The sequence below is a fragment of the Pyrgilauda ruficollis genome, unplaced genomic scaffold (genome assembly GCF_017590135.1).
Source record: "Pyrgilauda ruficollis isolate IOZ18807 unplaced genomic scaffold, ASM1759013v1 scaffold269, whole genome shotgun sequence".
NCBI lineage: Eukaryota > Metazoa > Chordata > Aves > Passeriformes > Passeridae > Pyrgilauda > Pyrgilauda ruficollis.
Genome location: NW_024524033.1, coordinates 174,601 through 189,423, shown reverse-complemented (window position 1 = coordinate 189,423; position 14,823 = coordinate 174,601). Strand labels below are relative to the sequence as shown.

The 14,823-nt window shown below is 40.9% G+C and overlaps 1 protein-coding gene across 4 annotated transcripts in view; it reads right to left on the bottom strand.

The window, feature by feature from the left end:
• Window positions 1-14,823, bottom strand: part of LOC121355756 (transducin-like enhancer protein 4) — a 98,239-nt gene that overhangs the window by 30,639 nt on the left and 52,777 nt on the right. For 3 of the 4 annotated variants that reach the window (XM_041471437.1, XM_041471435.1, XM_041471438.1), the window contains 2 exons: window positions 12,840-13,044; window positions 12,423-12,439 (listed from right to left, as the gene is read on the bottom strand). In XM_041471437.1, coding sequence (XP_041327371.1) covers window positions 12,423-12,439; window positions 12,840-13,044 — 222 coding nt within the window. The remainder of the gene's footprint in view (window positions 1-12,422; window positions 12,440-12,839; window positions 13,045-14,823) is intronic. The other variant, XM_041471436.1, reaches the window with a different exon arrangement.

Genomic DNA, 14,823 nt, shown 5'->3' with positions numbered 1-14,823 from the left:
AGCACATAAATGCTGAATACACCTTCCATTACCCATCCAGACAAGTGCCGACATTCGCCATTTAAGTTGGAATGAACACCACCATTTCTGCCAAGCCCTCCTGGCATCTCACCACTTTATTTGTTCCCATTTGTATCTAATGCTTTTGTCAACAGTTCAACAAAAGTCAAAGCAAACAACCCACTACAAACACTGAGGGTAACAGCAACAAGCATGAATCCTTCACAATTATCCAGCCCAGCTGCTCAGTGCCTGTCCAGACTGCTTTCATTTACTACAGTGTCAACAAAAGGCTGAAACCCAATAACTAGGTGGGTCAATACTACCACTGTAAAGCCTCCAGAGAAGAAAATGCTGTTCTGCTGCTTAACTGCTTCAGCAAACATGCAGAATAATTCAGTTAGATAGACAAGTGCTTGCCTAATCATTTGTTGTGTGAATTATTCAAGGCTTTCCCTTCAAACTGCTAAATGATGGCTCTTCAAATATTTCCAAGGAACCACCAGATGTCCTACAGGAGAAAAGGGAACATAAGGCACACTGTGACGTAAGAGAGGGCAATGGTAACCTGTGATCTTGAAAAGCATTAATGTTTAGAGGATTAACGCCTTCTTACACCTTGCTTCTGGTATAAAGAACACACAGCTTTTAACATACAAGTGTTAGGCATACATCAATTTACTACCTGCTTGATCTCTATACAGCATAATCAAGGTTGTGTACAATTTTTCTTCCTTTTTTTCACGTGAATTGTAGAAGAGTTCTCTCCAGAGAGTATGCAAAGTGTAGATAAAAATACACACAGTAGCTAGTCAGGTAGATGCAGAGAGGAAACATGCATTTATTCCCACATATCTCTCTTCCTCCTCTGCCCCTCATGTTCATTTGACACAAGCCAAATGCTCACTAGCCTTCTTCCAGAGGTTTCACACACCTGAACATAGGTTCATGCTTACAGTTTCAAAGAGAAGGACAAAGTAGTCTTACTGTATAGAACCCAGTGCTATGCATTACATGTTTTACTTTAATTGCCATTTAAGTATGGGAAACAGCCATCTTCAGATGTCTGCTTCCCTGACTTTGCTGGCTTTTGTCACAATTGCTCAATTACATGAACATATTATTTTTAAAGTTTTAGCAAACTTTAAGAAAATGGGCAAATTAGGTAACAAATGGTGCTTCTTTTGATTTAATCTCATTACTGGCAAGAACAACCCTGGATATGAACAAATGCTTTTCTAAGACCAGTTTACATACACATCACAGTGCAGCGTTGGACATATCTTGGATATGTATCTTGAGCCAGAACACAGTATCAAATATACTTATGAATATTTTATTTTTGACATCTACAGTAACAGTTGCACACACTGCGTAACTAGTATTCCAGAGAGGATTCCTGGCAGTTTTAAGACTTAGAAAAAGAGTAAGAGAAATTCTCTCAGTATGTCAAATTAAAGAACATATTTTTGTTTTTATAATTAGAATCTGCAACATATTTTGTTTGCAAAACATGCGGCTCTGCAGTGATTGCACTGTAGCAATCTGGTGTTGTGTGTTGTCAACATGAGAGACTTCTTCCATCAAATAAAGTTTTCTTCCTCTTTCTGTCCAAAACAACCATGAAACATTTGTCTACTAAATAGCAGCAGCTCCATCACGCTGTGATCACCACAGCTGTTAGTACCCACTACAGCCCTACACTACTTGGTGGGAAACTTCTGTTAGATTTACTATCAAAAATCAGGTTATTACTATTTGCAATACTAAGTTTGTTTATTAGTATTAACAGGATTGTTACAGTCATTAGCAGAATTTGTAAAATTGCTTAGGGATCACGGAGAGCAAAGACACAACAGAGAAGGTACTGTAGAGAGAGGTACCATACAACAGAAAACAGCTGGTATCAAAAGAGTTGTGCCTTGCGCAGATTAAATGCAAAAAAACCTCTGATGCTGGATACACTAGAAACAGTCTGATACTGAATACCCTAGAAAGCATGGCAATTTTTGATGGTGTATCTAGTTCCTCATCCAGCAGAACAGGAAGAAGCATTGAAAAATGGCACCCCCAGCCTTCACCACAGGTGAAGGTAACGCTGCTAACCAGAAAGCCTTCATAAAGCACACCAGAGCCCTACAGGTCTGAAAATAACATTACTGCTTTCCAACTCCTGCAGTGTGACAAAAAGCTTTTAGGCTACCCTAGACGGTGAGCACACACTACTTTTTCTAAGGGCAACAAACTGATCATGGACAGATGCCTTTATGCTTAAGGTGGGGTCCCTTTGCTACTCTTATGTCATTTATACATACTGACATGGCACTCACAAAAATACTGTACTGCAAGGGAATGGCAGAAAAAGGTTTCTCTAACCTCACAAGGTTTACTGTAATTGATTTTAAAAATATTATTTTTAAATTATTCAGACACTGAATTCTTCTCATAAACTGCAGTACTGGACAGCAAGGCTCATTACAAAACAGCAGTTGCAGATCATGGCACAAAACTTTTCTCAAAGCAGGGAAGAAAAGCAAAACATTAATTTCTTCCAGAGCTAAAATAAATTGCAGTTTTATATTTTTAAAAGAAATGGAGAGGCAAGACAGAAGCATAGCATCAACAGATATGGCTTCAACAAATATAGCAGGGAGAAAAGAGAAATATAAACACACAGGTGCAATTACTACAAGCCAAATATAACAATTTCCTAATGCCTGGTATTGGAAGATCACAAGGCAAAGCTCTATGTTATTTAGGTCAGCACTGGCTTTTCAACTCAATGTAACTAGTGATTTCTATACAGTCAGTCCAGTTACAGTTTGTAAATATAATAAAGAGAGAAAAGGGCTCAGCAATACTCTGCCATAGCTGAAGAGTTTTATGTTGTGTGTGGTCTGTGCCAAACACAAACCACACACAACTGCGGAAAACCCTTCTGGGGGTCGTTGTAATTGGGAGACATCTCTCCTGGCCTTTTTTCCATATTCCTGCACTGCACATCTGCAGAACATGCCACTCTGACAAAGCACAACCCTGCCAGCAAAACTAGTGTTATTGTCTATTTTGATTAATTTGCTATTGTTTATTTTGTCAAGATTAATATAGTGAAGAAAATACTGTATACCCTCTTTCAAACAACAGAGTGGCTTGAAATATGCCAGCTTCTCTGTATGGTGAATCTATGGTAGACAGCTCACCCAGTTAATGGAAAAAAGGACCAACCCATGTTGAATCTTTTCCTTCTCCTACCCCTCCGCCCCACTTACTCATAAGTATGCATTAAGAACACTCCCACAGCTGTATTCACTGCCTCTTGACTGGCAGAAAAACAGAGGTGCAGCTGTGTCTACTAATATTCGTATGCAAACAAGTAGCACTGGACTGGCTGCTATACCTCACTTAAAAGCTGCTTGGTACTCTTTGTTAAGTTTGCAGATCAAAAAGAAGTGATACAGAGTAATCCGCTGTCCTTTTAATGCAATTAGCAGATTTAAGTGGCATTTCACTTCCAATACTTCATTAAAACACTGACAGCATCCAGCAATTGCTGATGATACAACATTCACAGTGTTCCCCCTACAGTCCTCCCTGAGACTTGGTGGAAAGCTGGGGCAAGCCCTGAGCTGGCAGCCAGCAGTCAGAGCCAGCAGCCAGCACAACTTCTGGAACCCGCCGTCAAACCTGTACCGTGGTGCACTGCAGCAGGGGTGAGGGTGGCAGAAGGGAAGAGAACACCCGGCACCTAACAGGGAACCGACAGGAAATCAATAACCCCTGCGCTAGTGGTCTCCATAATTCCTTCAGGAGGCAATGGAAAATACCATCTCCAGGATTTGCATCTCTTAAGCGTGATTGTGGCTGGGCCTCTTGCCGGGTCAGCTGCCTCATTGCTGACTTTTGCTACACGTCTCCATTTTATGATTTCTGTGAGACTTTCTACCCCTCATGTTCTGTTTATTCTACAGTCTTGTGACAGTGAAGCACACAAGTGGTCAAGTCCAGTAAAAATGTCATGTGGACACAAGACTTTACTTCCAATTTTTCTCTTGGATCACTTTTTCATGTAAGACTGACAAGCCAAACAATACCTCAGCTTAGGAAAAATACATTTTAAACTTCTTCCCCCAATGCACCCAAACACAAATTAACAGCATCCCAGAAAAAAGTGACATCAAGCTGAATTCCTTCAATCCCTTCATTGCTGGAAGCACTGCTGGGGAAAGACCTGGCTCTGGCTCCTCTGCCAGGAGCTTGGGGCATCCCTCGGGTACCCTCCAGCTCTAGCCCTGTTGCTACCAGCCAGCACAGCTCCACCGGTGCCAAGGAAAGAACAAACTAAAAAAGATTAATTCGCAGATGTTCATGCATTTCACACACAGGGTGCCCTGTGGTCTGTTGCCAGGGCAACGGGAGACCACCAGCACGCGCTTTATTGGCTTTATGAAGTGCGTCTCGGGGGCTATAGTCCGAGAAATGCTGCATGATAATCTTCAGGCTTTTCAGAAGCCTTGTTTTGTGTTTATCCACATTTAACCCTCTGAGTGTTATTAAGAGCACCACTATGTCTGACATGACAAGGACATGGATGTGAGGAGACAAACACATCATCTCCGTTTCCAGCGCAGAGATCCTGGAAAGCATGTCCTCAGCACCTGCTCCCAGCTGCCCTGCACTGAAGTTTTCACCCACAGCCTGCAGGTAAGCTGGCAGGTAAGCTGATGTAGGGCAGACCTCAGTACAGCCATATCTGGGGACAAAACTGACATCAGAAAGTGCAGATGCAACAAAAGTGTCGCACTAGACTAACAGATAACTGATGGCAAGCACGTTTTCTCAGTAACTTCAAAAGAAGATTAAAAAGAATCAAGACAATTTCACCAACTTTCTAGACATATGACACATGAAAAACCACACTTTTATTTGGAACCCCAATACATGACACCAGCAAACCACCCATGCCAAAACCTTTACCAAAATTTATTAATTCACACAGAGAACTTCCCTTCCTCTCCTTACTCCAGGCCAGTGTCAGGTGTCTCTCCTAGCTGTCCTCTCATCAGCCAGTGCTGCAGATGGGAGGGGCAGGAGGGAACAGGGGTTAAAATCACAAATGACACAACACGGCAAGCAGCAGCAGCAGCCGCCACTGACATCAAGCGCTAATCCAGCAGGAGAAGAGAGGCAGAAAGCAAGGGTGGCAGAAGGGATCAGTAGAAGAAACGGCTTGCATTCAGACTTGCAGGAGAAAGAGCATGCAGAGACAATAATTTCCTGGGAAAAGCTAAAGCCTAACGAGAATTTACTCTGCCTCCTTTATTCAGACAACCAACCCCTTTGTGGAAGGGGCTTCCTGACTGACAGGAACTCAGGGCTCTTTAATAGGATTTCCATATTATTTCCAACACCTGCCTATAAGTTATTTGTTTACATTGAAGAAGGCAAGATTCTCAAATCAGGCATCTGCTTCTGGTTCAGGCATATTTTAGGAAACCATGTAGAAAGAAGCTTTGTTGCTATGGAGACATTTTTATTTTCTTCCCTTAGTTGGATGAAAAACATTAGCATTTCCAATTTTTTGTTCTTCAAAAGGCCAAATGTCGCTTAAGAAAAGACAGAACTTTTCAAATCGCTATGCAGAATAGGCTAATCAAGCTTTAGATATTTAATTAATTATTCAACTCAATTAGAGCTGTACCAAAGAGAGGCAGGAAACAGTGCAATTTTCCTGCAAACTTCCCTCAATGGCCAATTCCTGCTGGCCAGTCTAATTGCTTTTTCCCTCAAAGCACAGCTATAACTTTGTAGTTCATGTTGCACTCAACAATCTTGAATAACAACTTGCATATCAGTCAGACTACCCATTTCCCTAAATTCATCATCTTGGATTAGGAATGTGCTCCTTTCCCAGTGCCAGAAAACAGATAAGAAGAGCCATACAAGTATACTATTAGCATTCAGTGACTTCACCCATATGACAGAAACTTCCAATGCATGTCATAGCTGTCACTGAATCCAGAAGGTGCACTACTTCTGTCTCTTTAGTAATCTGCATGCCTAAGGAATCCCTTGAATCATGTAAAAATAAGGGATATTCCAGGTTACTTTGGACCTAAGGTTTTAAAGAAAAAATCAAAATGTTACATGTTCAAAAAAAAAAAAAAAACAAAAAAAGAAAAAAAATCACAGCACCAACAGAAATCCCTAAGCCAAAAACCTAGTCTGTGTCCCACTTTTGACAAAAATTGATACATGTTGTTTATTTTCTCCAGTTACATTGACAAACATCTATGTAACTTGACCTGCAAATGTGTTCCTCATTCCAACTCATCCACCATGAGTAAACTAGTGTAAGACATGAATTCCAGCATGTAAAGTACAATTTTAATTGCATGCTTACAATGCTTGAAGAGATAGAATAAACAAATTAATTTCCTGCCTTTACTTCTCTTCTCCCAGTTATTATATTGTCAAAGTCTTTGCACTGGAGACCTTTCCACCCACCTCCTCATTCCAGCAAACTTCCTCTTCCTACTCTATGATGTGAAATCATAATCCTGTGTTATCAACATCACAGTCTGTTGCCACGGAAATAATTAGACATGACTGCTCAGGTTAGAAATTACAGCCCATGTATGTATTTGCCTTCTGGGTGAAGAGAGCATCTGTAGAGAGAATATTTGAGTTACCCTAAATCACCAAGTGGCAATATAAAAGTTTGACAGTGGGATGCACTATGGGAATTTGACCAAATGTGGGTACACTGCTGAGTAAAAATCACCCTGTGGTAATGTGCAGAAAGATGTAAGAAAAGAGGACAGCGTGCCATTAATAGACAGAAGTGGTTAGAAAGCTATTGGGTAAAAGAGGTGAAGCCATCAAAACTAGCAGAAGCAGCTAATTCTTTGATGCCAGAATATATGCTGTCACTTTTATATGAACATGAGTACTCTACACTAAATTAAACTTCGCAGATGACCTCCTGAAAAAGACTAAAGATGTGATACTGCATGAATGAAAGAAATTTAAAACTCAGTTGGGGTGGGGAGGAGAAAAGAAGAAAAAAACACAGCAGGGAGATACACACCTGAGGTTTAGTTTCATGTTCCTTTTAAAAATCACATACTACAAGGGCTTGAATCACATACTACAAGTTTAGCCATGAAAAGGTTATTAAGAAAAAAAAGCAGTGCCAAAAAATCAGCTCTTTAAGATAGACTGAGACAACAAACAGGACCTTGCTAATTAATATTTGTTCTGCTTCAGCAGACAGTTACTGGATGAGACTGCAACAAACAAGCATGTCTCACCCAATCACATCATTAATCCACTCACGTTCACCACCTGAGGACCAGCTATGCCCCACAGATATTTATTCATCTGTTCCACAAACAAACAATTACAACACATTTTCTGGAATTAGGGCACCTGTTACATTCAGCACAGCTTACACGCCCAGAGGCAGATATCAATTAATACTGAAAAAATTACTGTATCAGAAGCCAACAGAAGTTACTCATTATTATTTGGTAATGCTACCCCCCAAAACACCCAGGAACATCAAAAACACACCTCTTGCAGAGCAGTGTAGTTCAAATCCGCTCTGTTTAAAACCACTGCTCCATCATAAGAGAAAGCAAAATACACGCAATGCTTCATTCCTGAACAGCAAAAGTTACAAACAGAATCCATGATATGAGTCCGAAATGTCTGGATTTTAACAAGCCTGTCAAGTGCTTTTTAGCTGAATGGTGATTAATTGGCCAAATAACAAAATGATCAAGAAATAAATTCTGCAAATTTCTTCCAGTTTGTAACAGGTAACCACATTTTTTTGGCTTGTTTAATAGACACAATGCAGAGACATTTGGCAGGACACTCATGCCTCTAGAGGAAGTCCCATTTAAAAGAAATCTGATAATTAGGGCAAAGTCCAGAGAATACATAACAGGAGCTAATGTGGTGTTCCTCTATCAGCAGAAGAACAAAGTCAGCAACATAAATTACATTTGGTAATATCCAGAAGTCTTACATTATATGTTGGGGGATTTTTCTTTTAAAGTATCTTGTACTTTCCAGAAGTGCATTCACACACAACTCCTCCAAGCATCAAGTTACTCACAGATTCAGGAGTAAGCAGCCTACTCACAACTAAACGGAAAGAGGTATAAACACTTAATAGTGGCTAAAAGCTTGAGAAGCACTGGAGCACCTGCTACCACAAATGTAAATGCAATGTGCGAATCACATCCATCCACTTTCCCTGTATCGCCCACATGTGTAATTATTAGCTTTCGCACAGATTAAGGCAAAAGTAATTTTATTTCTAAATTCACCTCAATTTGCCCTGACAGACTTCTCCCAGTTCACCAGCATATTGGCCAGAAATCCACCCCAAAGCTCCATTTGATGCATTATTTCATATCTTTTCTTCTAAAATTCTTTTTTTTCCCCCAGAGGAATCTCAAACTAGCTCTTTTATTTCTGTCACAAGACTGCAATTTTCAATTATTGGCACTTGTTACTACTGAAACAGATCAAAATGAAAAAGGGTTTCATTACCTTGGCAAGTCTTACTATAGGCATAGTCTCTGCCCCAAATAATTTTAAAATCAGATAAAGGAAAAAAACCCAACAACCAAAAAACAACCCGAAGAAACAAACCAACCAACCCCAAAAGAAAGGCAATGCACAACAGGCATATAAAGAACAAGAGATCTACATTAGAAGTGATAAAAATTTACACATGTTGGATCCTGTGTGTGAATCCACATGTTACAGGAGACTCTGAGGTTCTTGAACAATCTGCTCAGGGACATCCAGGCTACCTCTGGCAGGCACACAGCCCAGCACCAGCATCTGGGAGCTCCTTCATTCCATTTGCTGCACTGAGAGTTATGGGAAGAGAGTGCCAGCACTCCACCACTTTCTGTCAGGTGGAGCTTTTTTACACATGATGTTTCCACAGCTTCTCCAAAGGGAATGAATTAGAAGAGGAACTTTGTTAAGCACAAGAGAAACTTGCCACATTTGTCCCAGAGATTATACTGGGGCTGCACCAAGAGTTCTCAGAGGAGGTGGAAAAAAATCTGTGCAAGCGCAATTTGCAAGAAAGAATCCACTTAAAATAATAATATTTTTCCTTTTTTTTTTTTTTTTCCTCTTTTAAAAAAAGAAGTTTAATGGCTTTTAAAAGGAGACACACCAAGTCTTCCATGAAAAGCTGTGCGGTTAACTGCAGAGCTGTTTGTCTTTCTGTCTAAACACATTATCTTCCTTCAGAGCCCTTAAGTCAGGGCTGCACTTTGAGCACAGCCCTGGCACATGCCACCCTTCCCTTCCTTTTGTCCGCTCCACAGCCTTGCCACTGCACAAAGAGCACTCCCATGACCCAGTTTACTGCATTTAGAATTTTCCCATACCTCAAACTTTGCAAAGAATTTGGAGGACTGGATCCAAGAAGAAATCAAAGAGCTCCCAAAGCTGCCCTTCTACACAGAGCTTGCTGTGTCAATGCTGATCTATTATTTAGGAACAGCTCCTGGACAGTCTCATGTTATCTGAAGGTGACTACTCAGTTTCAGCAGTGAAGCACTCAGTCAGGGGAGGTGCTGGGCAGGATCAGGCATAACATGTCTGGTACAGTGAGGCAAACTGCCTTTTCCCTGGCCTGAGCTAAGAGGAGAGTCAGGAGCAGCACAGCTAGAGACAGCAAGTTTCAGTAAGAAAACTGCTCAGCAAATCCAAAACACTCTAAGTAGTGGCAAGAAATGGGTCATTCCAAATTCCTTTCTTTGTAGAAATGGATACTCTACCTTTGTTATCTGAATTGCACACTAAAGCGTAAATTTACACTTCATGAGCTATTTTAAAATCCACCCTGCTTAATAATCTATATCAGCAAGAAAACACTTTAAAGTGTCTCTCACAATTAAACCCAGGCACAACCTTATATAAATCAAAATTTTGCTACCATATCAAAACGTTACACTGGGGCTGTGTAACATTGCCCATATCCTCATTACATGCTACACTAATTGCTACCAGCAGATTCAGAATTTTCTGCACATTAGAGGCTTTTAGAGGAGCTATAAAAAATTTCAGGCATCATTAATTTAAATTTGTATTGAAATTTCCTTTTGACAGATGGCCAAAAATTACTTACTATTTAGAGTACCAGAACCTGCCTGTTTGCACATTGGAAGAGGAAAGGGAAAAATTAAAAGGAAGAAGGAAATTTATGTCACGTTCATCACCTGTTAAATGTTAAGGAGCATTATCCTTCATGAATAAATTATTTCATACAAGCACACAGACTCCAGCTGGTTCTGGCTGACAAAAACTGTCTCAAGTCACATGGCAGACAATCATAAAAAGCCTCTCTTAACCGGGAACCACTTAAGGGAGGAGGGATCGATTGAACAAGCAACTAACTGCTACTCTGGGCATCACTGAAAACATTTAAGGAAATTAGCAAACTATTTCACCTTGCAAAGCTGGCAGTAAGCCCCATAATGCTGACACACAAGCCAATTCACAACCTGAGCATCGTGCAAGACAAACATCTACTTATCATTTCAAAGTAAACTGCACAAAGTAGATGCCCTTCATTCCTTCTGGAAGCTGTATGAGTAATAGCACTTCGAATCAACCTCAGAAAAAATCAGCCTTTTCAGTACAAATGCTCACCCTAATATCCATGCCAGCATAAACACCCCAACACCTCACAAATGTTACAGAAACATGACTAGCATATATTGTTCAGAAACAGTGAATGGCATATATAAGCAATTCCCCTCAGTCACTTTCTTGAATGAAATCATCATGGTTTCAACTATATAGATAAGCAAACTTACTCAAGAAACCACATGGGTTTGTGCTCTCACAGTTCGGTATCTCCTCCACTTGCATTTGTGAGTTTGAGTGCAGAAAAAGGAAAATGGACTAAACTTATCTGCTCACAGTGAAGACTGGGTTTTCTCCCACCTTATTGCATTAAGCAGCATTAGCAGTTTCCAGCCCTCATGACAAAGAGGCTGAAGTGAAATCCAACACGCCATTGTCTTACGTCAGCAGATAGACAGCTTCAGTGCCTTTGCTGCTCACAGTGAAAACTGACAGTTTCTGTCAGCTCCTGGTTGTTATGCAGAGCCATGTGTGTAACAGCAAAACTGACAACTATTGGCTCAGTTGCGCTTGGCTGGGACATGTCAGGAGTGCCAGCGGCAGAATGGGTGTGCTGGGATAGGCTGTGGGACACATCCCCACCTGTAGTTGCCGAAGAACCAAGGTGTCAGCTCTTGTCTCAGCACTGGATGGACAGGTCTCTAGTGGGGACAAAACCTGTGCCCAGAACCATGCTTCTCCCAACACCATAAAGGGAACACTAGTAATATCTGCCTGACAAGATCCTGCTGATCTTGTCTAATGCACACTAGACTCATGCTGTGAACATCTCTTCCATCACTTCCCCAACCCTAAGAATACATTATATCTTCCTAAAAAAAGCACCACTAGAAACTTGAAAAACTGTTTCTAAGTGCTCCATAAGGTTGGCACAGGTCTTGCCATTTCTAAGAGAAGTGTATCTTTCTTTTCACACTCAGCAGCACCTAATAAGGCTTGATCTTGTGTTTCTGAAAACTGCGCAAACTAGGAGAGCACACCCATCAAGGAAGAGGACAGGACATCTCTCCATCTGCAGCATTAAAACCTCAGGAGTCCCTGAAAGACTCTGATGGCCATCAGTATGAAAAAAAATGTATGTTACTGAATCATACTTGTATTACTGAATGCTCAAAATTATACAAGCTGCAAGGGATGTTATTACATCTACTTATGAACATCACCTTACACGGGATACAGATATGCTGCAGAGTCACTCAGAACCTGCAAATTAATTTTTGGAAAAGGAAGGCATATTCCTCAGTGCAAGCTTCAGTACCACGTTCATCAGGGTAGAGGGAAGGGCAGCTCACTCCACTCCAACTACAGGACAGCAGGCAGCACCCCGTGTCTCCCCCTGTGAGCAACAGAGCTCTCCTTCCTCAACTGCATTATAAGGAAATATCAGAATTACAGTATACAGCATCCAAATGACTTTAGACTACTGGCTTATTCTTTCTGTCTCAAAAGCTTGGATACAGACCCTGGGCAGACCTTTCTTTCCACCCAAGAATGGCCTCAATGCTGTTTCAGTAAATTCCCTGGTCAGCATGTTGCCTGCAATCCTAGCTGCCCCACTACCAGCCGTTGCCTAAATGTGACATACAGGCTATGCAGGGTGCTGCCAATCAACACAAGCATCACAATCCAGTTCCAGTTTGTGACTTTTTCCACCACTCTGTGCCACACTTCCGAAGAATGCAGTGTTCACACAGCTCTGTCGAGCTACCCTTTACACCTACGAAATGGAATCCTACCTTGATGGAGTCTCTGTCTGCAGGCAGAGCAGCCCCCATATGTAAGGAAGGGGAGATATAGTGGCAGGGGATGGGCATGTGGGGAAAGAAAGAAAGAGAAAAATACTAGTTAGTTTACATAAAATTATACATTTATCATACTCCAAAGAAAGAATCCTGATGTCTGTTAAATAATATATTGCACAGATGTTAACTTTTCTGTACAGTTAATTATTAATGTGGTACAGCCAGATTTATAAAACTGGATTTGTAGCATTTGAAGACAATTTCTGGCTACTGCTAGATAATAAACACTAAAGTAATTAGCTAGGAACTCTCCTAAAAATTGCTCCTCCCTCCCCACCTTTGCTTGCTTTAAACAGGAGAATTTAAAAAAAGAAGGAAACCAAAGCCAAACACTCCTCTGGCAGTGCCTACCTCTTTGGTGATCATTATCATGGTGCTTCTTCTCGTCTTTAATTGGGAGGTGGGACTGCCCCCCCAGCGCACTGGAGAGTGCCAGGAGACCAGCACTGCTGCCAATGGGTGGGATGGCGGGAGGCTGCAAGCCCGAGGGGTGCGGAGTGAGCGGCACAGGAAGACCATGTCCATGTGACAAGTGCTGGGCTTGGAGTTGTTGCTGCTGTGAAAAACAAAACCCAGATATTGAATTTGTTCAGGGAGCTGGGGATTGTTTAATTGATCACCTACATCAACCGTGACTGATCAGATCAGTCAATGCATCTGATCAATCCAAGATATCAGTGCTCACAAACATCCTGGCGCCTTAAAAATGTCCAGATGTTTGGACACAACATATTTGGTAAAACTCAGACTGAACTGGAAAACAACGACAACAAAAATTAAAAAACAAAAAAAAGAAAGCAAATTAATGTTACCATTTTGGTGATTTTTTTTTTTTTTGACAGAAGTATTATGCTTTTCTCTTTCTAGTAGAAACGCACCATGTACACATCTAATCAAAACATATGTAACTGCAAAACAGTTATATAATGAAAAAAAAAGCTGAAAATTGAGAAAATTAGTGTTAAACAGTTCTCCCAGTGCTACTGCACAGCATGCAGTGAAAGTTAATTTGAAAGAGAAAACCTGAATTAACAATCCAGAAAAGGAAACTGGTTGCAGCCACCGTTTTAAGCCCTTTAAGTGTCCTCAGCGGTACTTGAGCAAATTACTAAAGAAAATCTAATGTAGCAAGGCTTGGGTCCTCCTGTAGGCTTGCTCAATAATGCTGAAATAATTGGGCACTCTGTGCACGTTTAGTGATGCTCGAATGAAAAGCTAGAGGCCTGCCCTTGTACTCTTCTCTAGCTGCTGACTCTGTGTTGTGACAGGTTTATTTGAGTGGGACTGTGATGCATGCACCAGTAACTGCACTGACAAGAGTTTAAAGTCATTTTTACCAGTACACTGGCAACACATAGAGAAAGCCCTTGAGAGGCTCGAATCGGAGTGCTTGACCTCAACCAGGGCTGCATCAAGCCCTGTGCTATACTAACCAATGTAGGGTAGATAGACTGTTGCTATTTGTTGGAAAGGCAGCGGAAAAACCCCCTGACAAATCAACAACAAAAACCAAACAGGTGAAAAAGTTTAGTTAAATATACCCCAAGAGAAATCTGTTCAGGTCTAAGGCTTACACACCAACCATCCAACTAATTTGTGTTCACAGAAAAGACAGTTTACCCCTGGAATTTTCTTTTCATTTTCAAGCAGTTACTGCTCAGGATAATCAAATCCTAAGTCTTCTAGGATTGTTCTCTCCCACCTGCATGTCTGTACACTGGACTTTAGAAGAAACAAAAACTTAACTTGCTTTGCATAAAACCATTCCACTTTAAACTTCTAAGACTTACTTATATAAGAGTGAGCTGAAAGTAAAAGGATGCAAGTCACAGCACACTAGATAATCCTTGCAGCACACTTTACACATAGCTCCCTCGACACCCCACCCTGAAAGTACAGATCCTTCTCTACTGCTTGGAAATAAACCTCATGCAGTGGAATCAGACTGGCAGTGGCATGCACACATCATCTAATGCAGACCAGTACTAGAGAAAATAGGTCAATGATCTACAAGAAAGCTATGGGGGAATAAAAATACAGAAGAGGGTGGGAGGCAGACACCAAAATCAAAACCAAACAAACAAAAACCCAAAAAGAACTTTCTTCCAAGTGGAAGAAGAAGGAAAGGGTAAATCTTTTTCCTGCTTGCAAACCCATATCATTCCAGCAGGTGTTCCTTCTTGTAGAACGTATCAAACCCTTTTTGCTTGCTTGATGCTCTTATGGCAGTATGCTTCATTCTTCAGAATATTAAATTAACTACAATGAAACAAAGCAAGAGAAAATAGTGTATTGTTTAGCTTCAGGGTTTGAATGGGGCTGCCTTACAACAATC